At 44.1% G+C, this 22,653-nt stretch overlaps 1 protein-coding gene across 10 annotated transcripts in view; it reads right to left on the bottom strand.

Moving 5' to 3' along the window:
- TNC (tenascin C) overlaps positions 1-22,653 on the bottom strand; it is a 94,879-nt gene that overhangs the window by 55,557 nt on the left and 16,669 nt on the right. For all 10 annotated transcript variants that reach the window (XM_078436558.2, XM_060608873.3, XM_060608875.3 and 7 more), the window contains exons 2-6: positions 10,532-11,125; positions 6,434-7,843; positions 4,877-5,140; positions 3,763-3,878; positions 2,633-2,789 (exon numbers count right to left, since the gene is read on the bottom strand). In XM_078436558.2, the coding sequence (XP_078292684.2) occupies positions 2,633-2,789; positions 3,763-3,878; positions 4,877-5,140; positions 6,434-7,843; positions 10,532-10,988 (2,404 nt within the window). In that variant the 5' untranslated portion in view covers positions 10,989-11,125. The remainder of the gene's footprint in view (positions 1-2,632; positions 2,790-3,762; positions 3,879-4,876; positions 5,141-6,433; positions 7,844-10,531; positions 11,126-22,653) is intronic.

The following is a 22,653-nucleotide window of genomic DNA, read 5'->3' on the forward strand; positions in this document are numbered from 1 at the left end:
AGCCTTCAAAACCTCACTGATATGTCCCTTCCTAACGAGGGCCCTGTTTGACCCTGTTGTAATCAGGTAAACACATTTACCCTTCCCAACGCGTATAAAGTTTTAGTTACATAAGATGGATAAGTCCTAGAGATGTGCTGGACAACACAGTGCCTACAGGTGACAACACAGCATTGTACACTTCACAACTCATGGAGAAGGTAGACCGCATTCTAAGTGCTCTTGCCACGATTAAAAATACGAGTGCCTTAATGCATTTTTTTCACTGTTGCGTACCACATTTCTCTACGGTTTATTCAAACTGTGTTATTCAATTTAGATAGGGCCTAAATTCATTCATTTAGAGAGTGGGTCCTTGAACCCTTTTAGTACCCAGCATAGCAGCAGACTTTGTCATTTATGTCTTCATTCTTTTTTTTTTTTTCTCACGATATAAACAATTTTAATGCACACGTTAAGACAGACCAAGCATTCGGTAAATGCCTAAAATTCAGATATTAGGGCATTTAGTTAGTGTTTATTTCTTCAATTTAAAAATAGCTAAGTTTGTGTTTTCAGCATTGGTTGAGGAAACAATATCAAATGAAAGGAACTTTAGTTTTATATAGGAATGAGAAGGAGGAATAAGTCATAGCTGATTGTGAGAAACCTACACGGTCCATTGTTTGAATTCAAAGTGTTGATCCATCAGTCTCAGCTTACAGACGATGAACCCATAGAACGCACAATGAAAATGAAGCTGCAATTCCACCGTGAAGCTGCCTGTCCCGTGTGCTTACAGGTGCCAGCAAGCACCCACACCACACCTGCTACGGTCCTTAGCAGCCCTTTCATAAGAAGGCTGGATCAAGTCAAGCTCACCGATCACCCCCCAAATCTGGGACCCTTGAACAGAGGACACTAGCTCTTACTACAATGCCAAGCACAGTGCCTATCATGTATGTCCTCACTCTCATGACAACCCCGTAAGGACACTGTAAACCCATTTTCCCGATGGTAGAGTCATTAAAGAAGCAGACTTGCACAAGGTGACAGTAAGCCGTGGAGCTGGAATTCACACTCGGGTGTGTGTGGGTCCAAAGCCCGTGCTCTTTCTCCTTTAAATGTGAACGCCTCTCAAAAGCATCCAGATGCCAGAAATGGTTGTCATACAGCCTTATACAGATACCAGAGGGAAGGAGCCAAAAATGCTTTGTCACCCAAACTTTAAGGTCCTTTAAGCCTGGATAAAGTTCGGGTATTAGCAAAATGAACACATACACGTCTGCCTCTCAGTGTTGATATTTATGTGATTAAGGAACTTCAGGCATTGGGATGTTTGCCCTGCTTAGAAGAATAAAGCAGCCGATCCCCAGAATTAAATTGAAAAGAAAGGGACAGACAAAAGAAAAATTTTTTTGTAGTTTCCCTACAAAAGCAAGTAAGCATTTGCTCGATTTCTTCTATGCCTTGGTGGTGATCTAATGATTTTTTTCCTGTTGATACCTGCTTTCTACCTACCACAGAGGGATGGTGTCAGCATGATGGAAAACACTTGCTTACAGAGGAGACAGTCTAGGAGTTGGCTCAGAGCTAGGCAGAATGTGCAAATATTTAAATGCAAGATGTTCTTTCTTGTCATTAGTCAACAGATTTAACTTTTCCAACAATCTCTTGCCAAAAAGAATCAATTCCTGAAACAGTTGGCACATATGGTATCTTGAAGATAAAAAGATTTTCTCAACTGGCAATGCAACATCATTTTATTTGTTTATTTATTGATGTTTAACAAATTTGCTTCTCGGTAAAACAGCTCCAAATTCAGATTGATTTTCCCCTCACCAAAGGATCTACTAGTGCCAAATTCTATTCTATCCCCAAGAAGCTCTGACATGTTTATTACTGAGTGACATTTAACTTATGTTCCTATTGGAGACAAGGGGTCAGCATTCTACATAAACCAGAGGCTAGTCAGTGCTAGTGGTAAGGGGATTGAAGTTACAAAACTAGACCCTGCTTACAGCTCTGCCCCTGATATTGTTAACCATGTGGTGTTTGTTAAATTGATTTAGATTCCCTAAGCCTCAGTTTCTACTAATAACAATAATATTTGCCCTACCTCTCTCACAAGACTGGTATATAGATTAGGTGATGTGGTATGGTCTTACCTATCTTGTACCTGTGCCCCCTTTGAAATGTCACTGTGAGCCTCCTCTCATCAAGAAACGCATCTATTTCCTCACCCCTGAAATCTGGACTGGCCTTGAGATTTGCCGTGACAGAGTGATATGGTGCCACTTTTCAGCCAGTCCAGCTGCCGGGGGAGCAGGCCCAGGCTGGCAGACTGAGGCTGAGACACCAGGTGAAGCAGAAAGGCACCATCCTGGTTAAGACCACCGAAGGCCAAGCAGCCCCCAGCCCGCACAGATGTGTAAGCGAGCCCGCTCAAGGACAGAATTGCTCAGCTGAGACCAACCCCAAATCATCCCCGTGCAGAACCATTGTTTTAAACCACTAAGTTTGGGGTTTGTTTTTTATAGAGCAAAATCTAGCTCATGCAGATGTTGTGTAAGGGGAAATGTTATCAACCAGAGGCACTATGGGGTACAATCAGCTTTGCCACGGTGTCAGTGCTATTAAAGGTGATACTCACGGGTAGTGGTCACCCTCTTCAGGCCTGGGCCCCGGGTATTATTTTTCACGATGTGCAGAGAGATCTCATACTCTTGCCCAGGAGCTAGGCCAGTTTGCCTGTATGTGGTCTCTGGTCTCCTCAGGCTTTTGGTGATCTCTCCCTCATCTTCTTTATTCTGAAAGATAGGAACACCTTGGTAAGAACTAAAGGAAGGGGATGCCTGGGTGGCTCAGTCGGTTAAGCAGCTGACTTCGGCTCAGGTCATGATCTCACAGTTCATGTGTTCAAGCCCCGTGTTGGGCTCTGGGCTGACAGCTCAGCTCAGAGCTCAGAGCCTGGAGCCTGCTTTGGATTCTGTGACTCCCTCTATCTCTGCCTCTCCCCTGCTTGCACTCTGTTTCTCTCTTTCAAAAATAAATACACATTAAAAAAAAAAAAAGAACTAAAGAAGGTGCCAGCCTCTTCTTTCATGTGATTTACTCCTCTGAATCCCTTCCTTCACTAAGCACTCACTAGGCATCAGATCACCTTGGCAGGTGCTGAGGACACAGACATGATAAGGACATTTCTCAAGTTTGCTTCTCCCTCTTGTAAACCAATCTGCTCACTCCTCTGACACTCAAGTCAAGTGACAGAATGTGAGAGCCAAAGCAGTTCTAGAGCCACAAACTCAATCCTTCCTTTGATAGACCAGGAAGCCAGCATCACAGAAGTTGGGTGGCTGTCCCATAGTCATGCAGTTAGTTAGTAGCAGAGCCTGGGCTTGGACTCAGGAACCCACTTTCCTGCCTCATACGTGCTTTTAGGCCCAGAGAGAAGGGATACTCAATCTCAGATATGCCTGGGGACATTTGGAGACAGAGGTCATTTCTTCTCTTCTTTGCCTCCGAGTAGAGATTTGCCAGACCATGAGGCACAAAGGGAACCTAAAGATGGCTTAGCATCTACCTGAGCTCACAGCCCTAAGAGCTATGTTTACTGACTTCTTAAAATAACTGAAAATATATATGCAAACATGCAGGGGCTAAGCACAGCCCTGACCCCCACCAGCAGCTAAGGAAATAAAGTTGATATAAAAGTGTGTAGAGCCCTCGGACCATCTTTCAGATCCCTGAGGTCACATATGCCCACTCCTCTGGGTGCCTTACCATATTCCGGAAGATGATCTCCCACGTCTCAAAAGCGATGTCCAGAGGATCCCACTCCACCTCCACAGATGTCTCCTTGATGGACTTGAACTTGAGGCCTTCAGGTGCAGGCAAGTCTGTCAGGAAGACCAGAGAGAAGGATTCTGCATGTGTGTGTGGAGAGTGACAGAGCGGTGATTCCCCTAAACCCCACTGGTGGATGCCTCACTCCGTTAGGGCTGGAGTGTATTTCTGACTGCTTCAGGAATACTGTCTACTGATGAGGCAGTGTGAAAATTAACATCGGGACCCACCATATGATTAAACACTGGCAATTTTGTATGGTTAAACCTGTTACGTAGAAGGGTTTGGAATCAGACAGAATGGACTCAAATCTAAGCTCCACCATTACCAGCTTTGTGTGCGTAAGCAAGTTGTACCAAGAGCCTTAGCTTCTCCACTCAGGAGGGGGAGGTAAGTATGCCTGTTTCTTTTGGGGAAATAAGTGAGGACTGAGTGATATACTGCATCACGTAGACTGCTGGGCATGCCTCCTGGCACATGGCCCACATTTAATACGTGGCAGCCAATGTTATTATTGCTAAGCAAAGAAAAAGATCAATTTCTAGACACAACTTGCTTTTAAGGTATGAAGGTAATTATACTGATATTGGATTCTTAAAGGAATAACTTGAACTCTGTAAAGTTTCCACTTTGTGAAAACATATAGGGACGGTGAGCTCCATAGAAAGGCTGTAGTAGAACAGAATGGTTAAGAGTATCAACCTGCAACCAGACTTCCAGGGTTTAAATCCTCACCATTTATGATTTGGGATGAGATGCTTAACCATTCAGTCTCAGTCTCCTCGTTTGTAAAATGGGTTAATACTTGCCCCTATCTTATAGAGTTATTATGAGTCAAGTGAATTAGTATATGAGGGGTTTCTTTAAAAAAAAAAGATTCAATGGGTTTAGCTGGATCCCAAGGTCTTAATTGGTGTAATTGTGACAGGACAGCTATACAGCTATGGGGGCAAAGGCGGAGCAGGGACTCATGGGGGTGGTGGTTATGCACTGGGAAAACAGAGGGCGGTAGAGGCTGTCAGGGGGTTGGGGGTGGGTTCTGCTCACTCACAAGTGGCCACCCTGGCACTGACGGGAATGCTCTTCTTGTTTTCCAGGATGGCGAACACGCGGATAAAGTACTCCACACCAGGCTCCAACTCCCGGATGGTGGCGGATGTCTGGTCCCCGGGCACGCGGAACTGCATTTCCAGGCCATCCTCGTGGGTGGGTGTGTACACGACGAGGTACTCGGTGACCCGCATCTCATTGTCCCAAGCCAGGTTCACGGTCTCTTCTGTCACTTCTGTCACAACGAGGTCTTTGGGAGGGGACACTGGCAGGAATAAGAAAGGACAGCTTGGGTCGGGTTTTGTCAGTAAGGTGCTCTGTGAATTCTCTCTAGGTTTGTTTCCCTTGACTTGTCCCTTCCATGGCCAGTCACAGAGGCCTAAAATCCAGCTTCCGTTTTCTAAAATGAAAAAGGTCATCAAGGACCCCCTGCTGTGATCCAACCTTAAAACCTTTGGTGGCCTTCAGGCTAAAGTTCTGGGCCTGCAACATGGCCTTCTGGTTTCTTTGGGACCCGGCCCCTCTGAATTCTCTGTTCTCTGGATATTAGTTCAGATTCAGGCCATCTGCCTGGGAACGTGCAGCCTGAGCTTAGCTCCCGGCTCTGAACTTGAGGTCACACACTGTTAGTGCTGGAAGGCTATCTGGGACTCATTTGGTCCAATTCTTTCATTTTCTAGATGTGAGTGAGGCAGAAGAACTGGCCCAGCTTTGTGTATCTCATCACATTTGAGGCTTACACCTCCTCCTTGCCAGCCTGCTGTTCTTTTCAACCAGGCTTCCCTGCCTTGGGCACATTAAACACATTTATTTATTCCTATCAATAATACCTTTAATCAGAGCAGAAATTCTCTATTACAACACGTACGGTATGGGTGCGTGAGAGGGGTACAAAGACCCCCCCCCCCTCACTGAACATGAGCATTATCATTCTTGGTTGTATTTTCACTCACTGTTTATTGAGCACTTACTGTATACTGTGCCTTGTGCTGTCAGGATAGTGTTCCTTTAAGGAGCTCATAATCCTTGGGATTAAAGACTATTATGAAAAAAAAAATGATTTAAGAGATGGGCCTGCCTCATAAGTGATTAGCACTCACTCTCTAGCTGAGTGTGCAGTTAAAACAGTTTGTTTAATGTAATCTCACTGTCCATTCAATTGAGCTGAGTCTTTGCTTCCATCCAAATAGAGGGCTTTAGTTTATTTCTGGTTTGGTGTCAGTGGGGAGTAAGAGAGAAGGCTCATATTTAGCAAAGAGGCTGTTAAAATCATTTTGTCTACCTCACCATGGGCACTGGGCGTTAAACTTGGGGTAGACGAGTCAGGTAAACCAAACAGCTCCACCGTGTATGAGCTAGGTGTCCTTGGGACAATTCTATGACCTCCCTGAGCTTCTGAGCCTTCAAATAGATAGCCCCGTGACAGGTGAATAACCAGGGCCTCTGTAAAGGTGTGCGTGTGTGCGCGTGTGTGCGCGTGCACACAGGTGGCTCTCCAAAGCGCACCCACCACAGGCTCCCTCACAGCCAAGGCTGCGCTGGTTCAGTATGGACTCACCCTCCGAGCAGTCCTCCCCGGCATGGCCCTGGCTGCAGATGCAGTGGCCCTCCACGCACTGCCCCCAGCCACTGCAGTCGTTGGGGCAGGAGCGACGCCCACAGTCCGGGCCCTGGAAGCCCTCCTGGCAGACGCACTGACCGTCCTCGCAGCGGCCCCGGCCGTGACAGTCTCCGGGACACCTCTGCTCCTTGCAGGCTGTGCCCATGAAGCCTTCACGGCAAATGCACTGCCCGTTCACGCAGCGGCCTTGGCCATGGCAGTCGCCTGGGCATGCGAGCTCCGCGCAGTCGGGGCCCGTGAAGCCGTGCTCGCACTCGCACCGCCCGTCCACACAGTGGCCCCGGTTACTGCAGTCCCCGGGGCACCGCAGGTCGCGGCAGTCTTCGCCCGTGTAGCCGTCATCACAGACGCACATGCCGTTCACGCAGCGGCCGTGCCGGTGGCAGTCGTTGGGGCAGCTCATCTCACTGCAGTCATAGCCCTGGAAGCCCTGCTCGCACACGCACTTGCCCTGCACGCAGCGGCCCCGGCTGTGACAGTCGTTGGGGCACCGCAGCTGGCCGCAGTCCTCCCCTGTGTGGCCCTCGTCACACACGCACTGCCCGTTGACGCAGCGGCCGTGGCCGCTACAGCCATTGGGACACCTGAGCTCGCTGCAGTCCGCACCTGTGAAACCGTCGTCACACTCACACCTCCCGTCGACGCAGCGGCCGCGGTTGTGACAGTCGGCGGGACACCTCTTCTCGCTGCAGTCGGCCCCGGCGAAGCCCGGCTCGCACACGCACTGGCCCTGCTCGCACCGGCCCCGGCCTGAGCAGGCGTTCGGGCAGCTGAGCTGGCCGCAGTCCTCGCCCGCGAAGCCCTGCTCGCAGTAGCAGGTCCCGTTGACACAGCGGCCCCGGTCGAAGCAGTCGTTGGGGCAGATGAGCTCGCTGCAGTCCTCACCCGTGAAGCCCTCGTCACAGACGCACTCGTTTTCCACGCACCTGCCGCGGTCGTAGCAGTTGTTGAGGCACAGGGGCTCGTTGCAGTCGTGGCCCGCAAAGCCGTCCCGGCACACGCACTGGCCGTCCACGCACCTGCCGTGCTCCTCGCTGCACGGCACCGGGCACACCTCCTGGCTGCAGTCGGCCCCCGTGTAGCCTTCGAAACACACGCAGACCCCACTCACGCACTTGCCCTGGTCGTTGCAGTCACTGGGACAGGCCAGCTGGCTGCAGTCCTCCCCAGTGAAGCCCTCATCGCAGACGCACTGCCCGTCAAGGCACTGGCCCCGCAGGTGACAGTTGCCTGGGCATTCAGGCTCAGAGCAGTTGGGGCCTTTCCAGCCGGGTTCACAAACACAGCCGCATCCTTCTGTGCTGAAGTTCCCGTGGCCACTGCAGAAGGGCCTGGTGTCCAGGCGGCCTACAAGAGAGAAGAGGCAGGCCGCTGATTGTAAGCAGCTGGTTTCCAGGTCACCACCTGTCAAACCCAGCTTCAAATTCAGCCAGAAGAGGGTGGCACCCTCTGGCTCCAACTGGCTTAAAAACTAGTTGCTTAGTGTGTGAAATCAGAGGGGACTGGCATCCAATTAGAGTAGGCACGAATTCGTAACCTGTACTTTCTGAAATTGTACATTCATGTGCAAGATTGTGTGTTAATGTGTGTATCTGTGTGTGTGGTGTGTGTGTGTGTGTGTGTGTGTGTGTGTGTGTGTTTGTGTGTGTGTGTGTGTGTTCCCCCCACCTCCCTGGGGGAGGATCTATAGTTTTTATCAAATTTTTACGTATTCCCAGGACCCCAGTGATTACAAACCACTGCCTTGTGGAACAGGTTATGCTGGGCCATGTTATTTTTCCCGCACCTAGCCAAGGTCAAGCACATAAGAGAACAATTGTTTCACGCAAGAAATATTTGTTGAACTGAACTCTGAATTCTGATTCTGGCTCAATAGCTGTGCCGCATTTGGAAAGACACTTAGATGCTCTGAAGATCAGTTTCTTCATCGGTCAAGTGGTACCAAGAGCCCACTTCCCTTGGGTTTATCAGGGTTAAGTGAGGACATTATGAACCTACTCTTGTTCTCATTGTGATTTTCTCCTGCAGAGATTTTGGGGTTGACTCAAGTTGGTATGTGGGTTTACGCTCTACAGCAGGGAGCAAGGCAATTAATAAAATGGTTGGAAAGGTAAGAATTAAATATATGTTTTCATGTATGGTAGCCACTAGACACATGTGGGTATTAATTGCATTGTGGCTAGTCTGAATTGAGAGTTGCTAAGGAAGTTAAATACATATAGGATTGCAAAGACTAAGCTTAATGAAGGGAATATAAAATATCCTTTTTTTGTATTAATAATTTTGTATTGATTCCAGGCTGAAAAGTGGATAATTTGGCTACACTGAGTTAAATAAAACAGTTGATTGAAATTATTTTTACCTGTTCCTTTTTCATATCATTAGTGTGACTACTGAAGATTTAAGAATACATATCTGGCTCATGTTATATTTCTACTGGACAGCACCACACTGAATAATTATTTCAACCCAGTCTTTAGCATTAACCCTGTTGTGTAACTCCCATTTGCATTTTCCAGGGACTCGATAGGTATTGAATATAAAGTAATTTGTGTATAAAGAAAACTTTTTTTTTTTTTGCCTTGGAAACCTAGAGCCTGCCCTATAGTACTCTCCATTTACGGTGATTAGGCCTACTCTTTTTAAAAAAATGTTTTATTCATTAAAAAAATATAACTGTTAAACATACATATTGAAATATGTCTAAGGTTGCTAATTGTCAAATAAATAGAAATTAAAATAATGAAGTACGATTTAATCCTTATATTACTTTCCTTCCAAATTTTAATAAATACATATGCATTGTAAAATAAATAAATAAATAAATAAATAAATAAATAAATAAATAAAAAGTTTTATTTACTTAATTTGAGTGAGAGAGAGAGAGAGAGAGAGAGAGAGAGGTAGAGGGGCAGAGAGAAAGAAAATCCCAAGCAGGATTCACGTTGTCAGCGCAGAGCCCAACACAGGGCTCAAACCCATGAACTGTGAGATCATGACCCGAGCCAAAATCAAGAGTCAGACACTTAACTGATTGAGCCACCCAGGCACCTCAATTAGGACTACTCTTGAAATACCTTATCAAAGTGCTTTCTGGTAATTTTTTCTGAGTGGCAGTAATAAAGAGGTTCATCTCTGATTTGAAGCTACTTAAAGTCCCGGTGCTCTGTGCTCTGTCAGCTCTAGGGAGTAGAGATGAACACAATTTGGAGTGGCAAAATTCCCGACAAAGAGGATGCCCTGGAGACAGAGTATCATGGGGGGAGTGTGAGTTCTGGAGACCACAGGCACACTCAGAGCTCCTCTCTCTTATTACTCTTGGTGCCCTTTTTGAATCTCAGTTCTCAGATCTGTAGAATGGGAGTATTAAACCATACTCCAGAGGGTTGTTGGGAGGGTTCAATGAGATAATGAGTTACAGTGCCTGATACATAAAGGGGCTCAATGCATATTGTGATCGTCATTGGAGTTGCCATTATACTGGAAGATTATTTTCCAATTCCCAGATTTAGTACCACCATAAACAGAACTGTGTCTTTGTAAAAACACCAGGGTGTGGGATATCGTGGCTCAAGTCCTACCTCAGCCACTGGTGGCAGGACCTTGAAGAATCCCATCCTCCTTCTGGACCTTAGTTTCCAAGCCTGTACAAGGAGGTGATGGGGCCATATCAGCACCTTTCAGGGAGTGATCTTGGGCCAGAAACTTCATAAATATGCTCACAGGTTTTGAGGTAGAGAGTGTGTAGATCCTGTGGTCAAATAAGTGTTAGAGACTAGCCATTAAAATGGAACAAGATTTTTCCAAGCAAGACTTCTCAGAAGCCTAGAAACTCCTCTGAGAAACATTTGTCATCAAGACTCTCCAAGAGCAGAACAGAGATGGTTACATTCTCCACATTTATTTGACCATAAAATCTCTTTTCAATGAACACTTTGTGAGGCTAGTTCCCACAGGGAACCCCTTTGGAAACAACTGATGGATCTGGCCACGCCCATCATTTCTCCCATCTGGACAGTGAGGCGCTGGGCGTACCTTCAGCAGGCTGGAGACAGCAGCCTGCTCCTGTGGTGCACTGCTCCCGCAGGGAAGACACCATATTCTCCAGCTCCTCCAGTCTGCTCAGAAGCTCCTTGACATCAGGAGCCGCGGCACAGCCACAGGCCCGCCGGGGGATATTGATGCGGTGTGTGAAGACGATCTGATTTTCCCCGTCTACTGTGTGCTCCTGGAAGCTTTCACTGGGCTCTGATGGTGGTGGGGCCAGGTCTTTCTCCCCACTAGCAGATTCCAGATCCACTGAGCACTGGGAACCTACTGGCAGCTTGATGTTGTAGACATGGTTAAACACCACTGGCTGGTGTTCCTCGGGCAGAGTGACATTCACCCCACTCTGTCGCTTGTGCCGGATGACCTTCTTGAGGACCCCACCTTCAGTAGTGAGGGTAAGCAAAGCTAAGAAGATGCCTGCCAACATCACCATGGCCCCCATGGTGGAGGTGGGTTTGGCTGGGTGTTTCTATGTTCTTGGATCTTAGGGTGTCTCACTCTCAGGCAGAAGTGGGGATGTGGAAGCACAGAGTAGAATCCAGATCAGTTTGTTCCTGATCTTCTTGAAGGAATTCTCTTCTACAATAAGGGAAAACAACAAGTGTGTTAGTTCTATTACTGATTGAATCTATTGAATATCATCATTCCAAGTGAATTTTGATTTTCTGTCTCCTGTGTTTGAAGTTCTCCTGATATTCTTTCAGTATTCACCGTAGTGCTGATACAAACTGGTCTCTAACAGAATATTGCAGGGGCGCCTGGATGGCTCAGTCACTTAAACATCCAACTTTGGCTCAGGTCGTGATCTCATGGTTTGTGAGTTCAAGCCCCACATGGGGCTCTGTGCTGACAGCTCTGGGCCTGAGAGGGATTCTGTGTCTCCCTCTCTCTCTCTGCCCCTCCCTGCTTGCACTCTCTCTCTCTCTCTCAAAAACAAACGTTAAATTTTTTTTATAAAAAATAAAAGAATATTACAATCTTGAAGGCATGATTCACTCACTTTTCAGCTTCTGGAAATATAGGGAGACAGCTGAGAATAGACAGTAGGACAAAAATTTGGAATATTATAGACCAGACCTGGGTTTTGATCTCAGCTCTAGCTCTGTGCCTCTGGGTAAGTCATGTAACTTTTCTTTGTCCTATGTTACTTTCTATACAGTGAATGGCTAAAGTGAGGGTTAAAGTAATGATATCAGTAAAAATACTAAGTAGAAATATTTCATGGATTTACGGATCCCTTCAATATTTACTAGAGGAGCCCACTGAGTCCTTGTATTGATATGAAGGTCATCATCCCAGTAGATGTCCAGTAATTCCTGTCTCTTATTATTGATCCTCCAATCTGCATTGAGCAGCATCCACTGGTTCTCTCTGCTCTGGGAGGCAGAAGTTCAAACGATGAATGCCAGAAGGCAAGGTGAGTTTCAATTACAGCCTAGCTTCTTACTAGTTATGCGGCTGTAGGAATAGTATACTCTACCTCTTTTGAGCCTCTGTTTCTCTTTTCCTTGATTTATTTCTAAAGGCTTAAAAAGTCAGTTTTTTTGTGTGAAGAATCTGACACAATGTTTCTAAACCAGTTGTTCAAACCATGATCAAGGGCAAGAGATGGCTCAGAAAGAATGCCCACCAGCCTCTGATGTTTTATCCAGTCTACAAGTACTTGTACTAGTCTTACTGAGTGTTATAGACTAAATCTTGTCCTCATCTCCCCTCAAATTCATATATTGAAGCCCTAACCACCCATAAGACTATATTTGGTGATGGGGCTTTAGCGAGGTAATTAAGTTTAAATGAGGTCATCAGGGAGGGTCCCTACTCTGCTGGTGCTCTTGTCCTTATAAGAAAAGGAAGAGACACCAGATGACAGATCTCTCCCTCTTGTCTCCCTCTCTCTCTTTCTCTCTGCTTGTGCACAGAGGAAAGGTCATGTGAGGACACAGTGAGAAGCCATCTGCAAGCCAAGAAGAGAGGCTTCCCCAGAACTGAATCTTCCAGCACCTTGAACTGGGACATCTATTCTCTAGAACATGTAAGAAAATAAATTTTGGGGGGCGCCTGGGTGGCTCCGTTGGTTAAGCATCCGACTTAGCCCAAGTCATGATCTCACAGTTTGTGAGTTTCAGCTCCACATCGGGCTCTGTGCTGGCAGCTTAGAGCCTGGACCCTGCTTCAAATTCTATGTTTCCCTCTCTCTCTGCTCCTCCCCTGCTCATGCTCTGTCTCTCTCTCCTTCAAAAATAAATAAACATTGATTAAAAAAAAGAAAAAAAGAAAATAAATTTTTGTTGTTAAGCCAAAATAACAATCTATGGTATGTTGTTATAATAGCCCAAGCAGATTAATATACTGAGTTTTCTACAATAATCAGAGTTCTGTAGAGGTAGAAATAAACATAAGACCAACTGCCTACCCTTAGAGGCCTTAACAATAGATTATAAATAAAATGGAATCACACATTTAGTACTTAAGGAACAAAGCAAGAAGGAAAGCAAATTACTGATACTGTGATATAGAGTATAACTGCTTATGAAATTTGAAAAAAATAAAAATAATTGTCAAAAGAGTGGTAATTGGAAAGGATAGAATTTAAACTGAGCCTTAGAGAGTGAAAAGCATTAGGTACCAACAGAGTATGGAGGAGAGTATGCTATTGTGAGGCAGTTCTTACCTTGCTAAATTGTCTTATTCATCTGTCTTATGACTATTTACCAGTACAGCTAATCAAGATAGTGGAGGAAAGGGTTGTTGTCAAAGGTCTTTGAGAAATTATTTTTTAAATAATTTTTTAAGTTTATTTATTTTGAGATAGAGAGAGAGAGAGAGGGAGAGAGAGAATCACAAGCAGGCTCCGTGCTGTCAGTGCAGAGCCTGATGTGAGGCTCGAACTCACAAACTGTGAGATCATGACCAGAGCCGAGATCCAAGAGTTGGACGCTTAACCAGTTGAGCTATCCAGGCACCCTGAGAAATTATTGAATGGATAGGGAGACATGGCTAAACCTTAGGTGGTTATAATATTGGCCTAAACATGCTATGGATGCATATGGGAACAATATATACAGGGCATGAAGTCATTCATACTCCTCTTTAATTAGGAAATACACCTAAATGTAGTTCAAGAAAATAGTTGAGGGCTATTTGGCTTTTAATTAGTCATTTCACAAATTGGCATTTTTCAATCACCCATGCTACTCTTTTACTCGCTCATTCAGAGTTAGCTATTTATGTCAATTAGATGTAGTATTTAGAATGCTTATCCTATGGAGGTTTTCTAACTTTTTTTTCCAGAAAGGTCTTATCCCCGTGATAGGATGCATCAACATGATACCACGTGATTGCCTCCTGCATGACAACAGAAAGTCTTTGCAAAAATCTGGAGAGGGATTATGGCAGGGAAAATGGAACTAAGAAGCATTCTGTAGGACTGAGCAGGGGTCTGGGGAGCTAGAAAACACTGGCTATGCACTTTATTTATTTATTTATGTATTTATTTTTAAAGTTTATTTATTTATTTTGGGAGAGAGTGTGAGCAGGGGAGGGGCAGAGAGAGAGGGAAAGAGAAAGAATCCCAAGTGGGCTTTGCCCTGTCAGGAAGGATGATCTCACCTTTGGTGAGATCATAACCTGAGCTGAAATCAAGCGTCAGATGCCCAACTGACTAAGCCACCCAGGCACCTCATTGGCTATGCATTTAATCAAGAACTTCCTATCCACACATCCCCACCACAGCCTAATTATATTCATGCTTGATATTTTACCAACTATCCATGTAACATCTACTTAGGGCATCTACCCCCTGGTTAGGCGAAACCAAACAAAAAACAAAAACAACAGCAACAAAAAAAGGAAGCAAACACTTCTTTTGAGTATGCTTTCTTATTCAAATTAGTTTCCTAAATAAGAATTTGTGGATCTGTGGTGTAGGCCAGCTCACTGAATAAAAATTATTATGAAGAAGAGAAACTTGGCAAGTTCTTTTCTTTTAAACCAGCATAGCCCATTTTATTTGTTTACTGGACAAATATTCATTAATTGCACACTCTATTGCAATCGCTTTAACTCTCTTTGCCTTCCACAAAGTCCTTCCTTCCACCCCCTTCCCATCAATTCTTAGCCTCTTCTTTTTTTTTTTTTTTTTTTTTTATGAGGAAGGGCCATGGGCCAAGCTTGAAATGCTTTTGGACTTTTATCCAATGCTTTTTTTGTGTGTTGCTAAATGACTTAAATTTCCATCTAAAAGGCCATTAGAATTGAGGGTTGAGACTCTGAGGCAATGAGTCTAGGGTAATAATGACCAGAGTATGGGTTGAGTGAGGATTTTTCACCGTGTATGTAAGAGCCGTGTACTGGCACAGCCAACACCACATTGTTTGGAGGAAGGAAATGTGATTCTTGAGGGTTGTGTATTTCCCACTGGCTCATGGTGGTCTGAGGGCAGGTGGATTTTTTTTATACTTTAGAAAAGACCCATTACATCTCCAGTGTGGAGGAAAACACCCAGGCTTTGGGATTAGACACACCTGGGTTCAGTGTCGCTCACTAGCTCTGTAACTTTGCCAACCTATTTATCCTCCCTAAACCATGATCTTATTGGTAAAATGGGAGTCGGAGTCTTTCCAGAGGGAAGTATGGATTAGAAATCTGTACAGAAAGTACCCGGCATGGCGTCAGGCCCATAGTAGGCACACTTTAAAAAGTAGCCCCTATTTCTTGCATTCCTAGGAACAAAACCTAGCATGAGTTCAGGGCACTAGATTCCCTTTGCTTAAACTTAAGCTTGACCTCCACATTGAATCCTGTCTTAAACTCTGCAGCCACCTGGATCTAGATGAAAGAGGAACTGCAGAAATTGCTGAGGAGGGAGGAGATAAACCTTATGAAGATAAATTTTCTAGAACTGGAAATATTTACACCAGAGAGGAAAATAGGGAGCAAAGAATAACCTTTAAAAATGTAAAATATTCTCCTGCAGACAACTGGCTGGTTAATGTCTCCTTTGAGGATAGACCTAGGGATAATTACTTTAGATTCCAGTTGGTGACATTTAGGTTAGGTATGAAGGATCATGCTCTGAGAGTAGGGCTTTTAAATTTTCAGAATGAACGACTCACTCTATAGAGACTCTTTAAAAAGCACAAGCAGATTATTATCTTTATAGGAAGTGATCAGGCAACGGAAAGTCTGGAAAGGATCTTGTAGGAGGAATGAGTGTGGACCTGTGTGTGTTTATCTTGTAGTTGAAAAAGCCAGGGTTGAGAAAGACAGGATGACCATGTATAAATCCTAGGGAAGCAGGAACTGGCTAGTCCCTTGTGCCCTCAGTGACAGAACAAGAGTCAATGCGTGTTTATGTTGGGGGTGGGGAGGAGGGCTGGTTACAAGAAGGCAAATTTCAGCACAACAGGAGAAATATTTTTCTACTTGGAACTCTCCAACAGAAAGGGCTTCTTTGAGAATATAGCACGCTCCAAGGGATTGGAATGTAGACTCGTGTTGAAGAACACAGGTTTTGTAGACAAACTGTCTTGGGTTTGAGTCACCGTTCGCCTTTCTCTTTCTTGGGCAAAGTGTTATCTACTATCTGAAGCCAGAGTCACTTCGTCGTTAAAATGTGATACAGGTTCCTCAAAGGATTGTTGTGAAAAGTGCATGAGATAATGCAGGTAGTGGGGATGGCACAATCTTTGTCAGCAGCAGGAGCTCATCAAAGCGAAGCTTCTGTAGTGAAAAGTATGGACTTCAATGAATAATTTGCCTAGAATTTGCTTTCTCTCAACTCTTGAAATCCCTACCCTGGCATATACAAATCTGTTTTTTCAAACAGGGATAAAAATTCTGCAGGGAAGTGGAGATTTCTCAGAGATCCCAGACAAATATGCTTTGGGACATATGGGTATAAATATACGTATGGGTCTATCAATCTTTTAAGATTAAAGGATCTGATTAGCATCGATATTTTCAAATGAGAGCAACAGGAAGAGACACAGCTTTTGCACTGGCTCAATCATAGATTGTTATAGTCACACATTTAGGACAAATGGGCTATTTCCAAGCGTTGCATGTTGCCCAGGTCTTTATTCTGTCTCAGCAGATATTCCGGGGGCAGAAAAGTACACACAGATCAAACTTCACTGTGTGTCTTTATCAAAAGCAATTTTTGGAGCCAAATGAACTCCTGCACACTATTTTTTTATGAGACCCCTTAGGCCCCTCCATTCCTGTTAATTTCTCAAAACATAATTAATCTGGAGGGGAAAAAAAACTACCATAAACATTTCCCCATAAGATAGAAGGTTCAAGAAGAAGTAGAAAATTTTGAATTCATTGGTCTAGAGCTGTGGTGTCCAATATGGTAGCCACTAGTCACCAGTGGATGTTAAAAATAAAATGAATTAAAATGAAATACAATTAAAATTTCCATCCTCAGTTATAATGCTCACATTTCAAGTGTTTTACAATGGCATGTGGCCAGTGACCATAACATCGGTGCAGATAAAGAACACCTCCATTGTTTCAGGGAAGTTCTACTGAGCAGTATTGGTTTAGAGGGGTGCTTAGTGATAGTAAGTCCATGGTACAAATGAGAAAACTGAAGCTCAGAGAGGTCAAAGAGGCACTATATGATGTTGATACGTGTCCTGTTTAATGAAGATGGGTGAGTACGTCAGGTAGTACCTGAGGAAGGAGACTAGTGAGAGAAGATGGCATCTTCTAAACACAAGCAAATATGTGATTATAATTTCCATTACATTTTTGGACCTTACATGTTCACACATATCCAGGTACATATGGTCTTAATGGCTACTGTCCTCCTCAAATCTGAAGGGACATCCATCTTGCCTCAGGTCAGCATCCTTCCCTCCCACCCTCCATTCTACCTTGGGATAGGAAGTTTTTTCTTCTTCCTCTTTCTGCATCCCTTAGAGCCCCAAGTTCTCTATGAGTTTCTTCTCTTCAAGTGAAACCAAAGACTAGCTACTCTAGGGACCATTTTGGCCATGCCTAACATCTTGTCCTGCTCTGCCTCACCCTTTTCTTGGAAGATGCTAGAACTTGTCAAACAAAGATAATTTATGGCTCTTCTTCTATTGACCCTACACTACTCTGTCCCAAAGTTTTTGAGGGGACTCAGTCCATTTACTTCAGTAATATAAACTATTCCGTCAATGAAGCAGCTGGGTGTGAGAGAAAGAGCCTGGTCTTTGGAAATAGACCTACATTAGAATCTAGCTCTTCCACTTAGTAGCTGCTACTGTGGACATTCACTTTCTCCTGAGCCTCACTTGCCTCATCCCCTACATTCTTATACATATATCTATTTCATCATATTTTGGGATGAAGTTAGATGTATGTTAAGCCACTAGCATAGTGTCTGGCACACAGTAGGTACTTTACATATAGTGGCTAATAATAATAGAAGCAGTAATAACACTGGTCAAATAGGGAATGGATAAGAAAGAAAATTTTGCATCTAGAAAGGATGAGAGAATCAGAGAGATACATCATGATTATAATAATATAATAGGTAACAACAGAGATTGGCTGGCTTAACTCTATTCATGTTTAAAGTGGAGGGAGGCTGCACTTTTGTGAGGGGCTTAAGTAAAACAGTTTGAAAGAAATGCCATCTGAGATGGATCTGAAGGATGGGTGGCATTTTGAAAAGTGGATGGATATCACTGTAGTAGGTGGGTAGAATCTGAAGCCTGTGGAAGTTTAGAAAGGGAACAGAGAAAAGGCAAAAAAAGTTGGGATGCATGGCTGATAAGGAGAATAAAGAAGTTGACAGTAGAGGTGCCTGGGTGGCTGGGTTGGTTAAGCATCTGACTCTTGATTTTGGCTCAGGGTATGATCTCAAGGTTTCTGGGATTGAGCCCCACATCAGGCTCTGCACTGACAGCCTGGAGCCTGCTTGGGATACTTCCTCTGTCTCTGCCCCTCTCTCAGTCTCTCTCTCTCTCTCTCTCTTTTTAAAAATAAATAAATAGGAGCGCCTGGGTGGCTCAGTCAGTTAAGCGTCTGACTCTTGATTTTGGCCCAGGTCATGATTTCATGTTTGCGGGATTGAGCTCCACGTTGGGCTCTGTGCTGGCGTCCCAGAGCCTGCTTGGGATTCTCTCTCTTCCTCTCTCTCTGTTCTTCCCCTACTTGCTTGCTCGCTCTCTCCCAAAAGAAATAAACACTAAAAATGTTTTAAATAAATAAAGAAAGAAGCATTTAACTAAAAAAAGATGACAGTAATAACAGATGCTTCCCTTTGTGGCTCCCTGATAGAGGCAAAGGTAGGGTAAAGGGTATGGAATACTGAAGGTTAGTTCTCCTGGGCATGTCAACAACATTAGGGGGAGCAGAGAGGAGCAAGCACATGGAGTTGGTAGAATGATAGTAAGGAGTACATGAAAGGTCAATGTGAAGAGTTGGCACTAAGCCCAGGAAGCAGTGTTGCATCTCTCTAAGAATAGATGTCTAATAGCTCAGTGTCCTCTGCTAAGGGGACTAGGTAGAACACAGGCTTCTGTCTTCAGTCCCTTGGTCTCCAAATACCTGGCATATTTATGGTACCTGCCTCCTCCCTCTCAAAATTTAAAAAGATAAAAATAATGGTCCTGAAGCCTTTTTTTTTTCTTTTAAGTGGGGGAGGGTGTTAAACCATTAGGACTTCATTACTGTTAAAATATAAAAATTAGTTCTTATTTCAACTTCTTTGGTATTAGATGTTGCCAGTGTAGATCATTTTCCAGAGCTTGGAATTACATATTTTTATTCAGAACTTTACTCTGATGTAACACTTCATTTAATAGATGGGGAAACCACGGTTGGTATCATGGGAGCCATATCCCAAGGACGTTTTGGACAATAATTTTATGCTTTAAAGTGCCTCTTGTCTGTTTATCAGATCTGTCCCTACCCCATCCCCAAGTAGAGCTGTTTGGTAGCTAACCTTTTGGAAGCAGCATGACATAAACTATCAGTTATTTTTAGGCACCTCACCACAGGACAAAGACCGTTGTTAGATGAAGGAATCAACAATCTTTGAATTCTTTCCTGGTCACAGCTGGAGAATAAACAATTTCATTTTTAGATAAAGATTAAACTTCCAACTGGCTAGAATCACATTTCAGAATTCGTTACTTATGACTTAATTTTTAGTGGCTCACAGAATATATCTATCTTGTTGGCTTAGGCATGTACATGAAATACCTAGGCTGGGGGCAACGAGGATTCCTACTGTTTAGAAATGCAGATGAATCTCTTTCCACATCATTTTGGCAACATATGAGGCAGCTTGCACCAAATTTTTCTTCTTGCTTACAGGCAAGAGAATTTTATTGTGCACAGTCAGTTAAGCATGGAGCTGCTTACATGGGCGTTCTTAAAGGTTCTAGAAATTCTTCACCCCTTGTCCTTCCCAACATCCATAAATTCCTTCTTGGAATGTGTCAGGAAGAGAGAGGAGCCAGGAAACAGCCTTAAGTGTGGATTTTTTCCGAGGACATCTGATCCTTACAGTTGAGTGAGGCCAGCACAACCTGTCTTCAAAGAATTAAGAGAGCTCTGACTGCCAAACCAAAGCACCTCCAAGCCCTAGGTGTTTGAATTCCAGCACTGAAAAGCATTTATCCACTCAGATAGCACGGTGGCTTACCTAGTGCCCAATTCGGATGCTACTGGAGCCAGCAATCATCCTAGAGGCCTGAGAATTAATTCATTTAAAAACTTACTCATTCCTGCATTCAACAGAGATGAACTGAATGAGTGCTAAGATATTCCAAAGGAGAGTGAGGTGTTTCAGAGACCCATGACAGTAATTCTTGCTCTCATTGAGTTCATGGTTCAATAAAGGAAACAGACATGTAAACAGTTACAGAGGAAAACAAACACTAAAATTGACAACTATCCAAGGAGGGTCTGTGCTATGTTTGAGAATATCTGTTCTAGAATCAGTCAGATACTATTGAACCCTGGTTCTGCCACTTGCTATCAATTTGGCCCGTAAGGCATTGCCGCATTTTTGTAGGTCACAAATGGTTGGACAGAGGCAACTTCACATGGCTCCATCTAGTGACTATGACCTTGGATATGTAACACTGCCTCTCTGAGCCCCAACTTTTTTGTTTGTAAAATGGTAACAAGAATACCAACCCTACAATAAAGTTCTTTCAACTCTATCTGGGAGACAATGGGACTAAATGAGATAATCTATGAAAATACTTAGGATAATGCCTAACAGGAGAGAGATTTCAGTAACTAATGTATGTTGTTATTGTGTGGTGATTTGTGTCCTTTGTTTAGAGAAGGCAGTTAGTGAAAGGTTAGTCTCTGAAGGATGAAAGATTCGTAAAGGAATGTGGAGGAGCCCCCTTTTGCCCACGATTGCTTTTTCCTTGAAATTGTATCACTGTCAGTACTTCAGTTTGTCAAGTGACAGGGATATTCTGAAATCCTCAGGGGAGTGAGGAGGCCTAGGAGATAGCTCGGGTTTTCCTCCTGATCTATTCCCATTCAGTAGCAAGAAAAACAATTCTGTGAGCCTAGGGTGGAGCTCTTTTTCTGGGAGGTCAGTACTCTGGCCAAGAGGCAGTGCTGCTACTGGGATGGTTGTCCGTGATGCTCCGCCAGGGATTTCTCCAGAACAGGCTGCTTGTGGTTTAGTCTTTTAAGACATCACTCCTGACGGGAAATGGTTGGCTCAGGTTCTCAGCATTTTCCATAGACACAGACAGACATCAGATTATAGAGTCAAAATCAGAGTGGAGCAAGGCTTAGAAGCAACTTGGGAGGATCACTGAGTCCTGGGGTGGCAAATCTGTGGCACCGACACATCCTTCTAGTACACATGGCAGGCATTGCTGATCAACACCTATACATTTCTGCAGAGCCTTACTTCAGAAATGTTATGAATACATCACTCCAGGCCGCCACATGCGAATAATTAGAGGTAGTACATGCCGTGAAAGGGAATAACTAAACAGAAACACCAGAGAAGGTCAGCAGTTAATTAGTGGTAAAGTTTATATTAAAACCCAGAGATCCTCCCTCTTGGTCAATGAATTTGATTGAGGTTTATTGGTTTTCCCAGGCTACTGAGATAGATGGCTACTGAGCCCAGGCTACTGAGATAGATCAAAAATAGATGCATATGGGGGTACCTGGGTGGCTCAGTTGGTTGGGCAACCGACTTCAGCTCAGGTCATGATCTCACAGTTCGTGGGTTCGAGCCCCACGTCGGGCTCTGTGCTGACAGCTCAGAGTCTGGAGCCTACTTCAGATTCTGTGTCTTCCCCTCTCTCTGCCCCTTCCCTGCTCACACTCTGTGTCTCTCTGTCTCTCAATAATAAATAAATGTTAAAAAATTAAAAAAAAATAGATGCATATGGAAAGCTTCTAGTAAAGGTCATTGTAAAGGTTCCCAGAGCAAAATATCACCAATAGGATCTTGGAGAGACCCTGTGTTAAGAGATTTCCAGGTTTCTTGGCCCTGTAAGGTTTCTTCAATTTTCCATCCATCCATCCATCCATCCATCCATCCGTCAATCCATCCTTCCTTCCATCCATCCACCCATTCATCCATCCAACTATACATCTTTTCAGTACATATTTGTTAAATACCTACCATCTGCCAAGCCTTGAGTTAACCATGAAGGATACTACAATGAAGAAGATCAGCATGTTCTAATTATAAAGCTTATAATTTCCTCCTAAAAGCTCACAAATGCAGTTGATTTTAAAATCCATGTACTCTGGATTTAATATTTGTGCTATTCTTAAGTGTCACTGCAGATTGGGAACATGGCACATACTCTCAAGCTTATGGGCTGCACAGTGTGCTGATTGTTAGGGAGATGAGGCAGACTAAGGATTTACTCTCTGTTTCCAGAAATCTCAGAAACTAGAAAATACAATGCAGGGTTCAGTGGCAGTGCTGGTCTGAATGAAGGAATTGAAGAAAGAAGTATCACTCTGAGCTTGGAAGTTCCCAGAGGACTTCCTGGGGGAGGAAATGATTAAAATCACCAAATATTGATTGAGAAGATAAGGAAGAGGCTGAAATCATAACAGTGATAACAAAAGTAATAAAAATATCATCAACTACCATTCACTGC

This window comes from Panthera onca, chromosome D4 (genome assembly GCF_046562875.1).
Source record: "Panthera onca isolate mPanOnc1 chromosome D4, mPanOnc1 haplotype 2, whole genome shotgun sequence".
NCBI lineage: Eukaryota > Metazoa > Chordata > Mammalia > Carnivora > Felidae > Panthera > Panthera onca.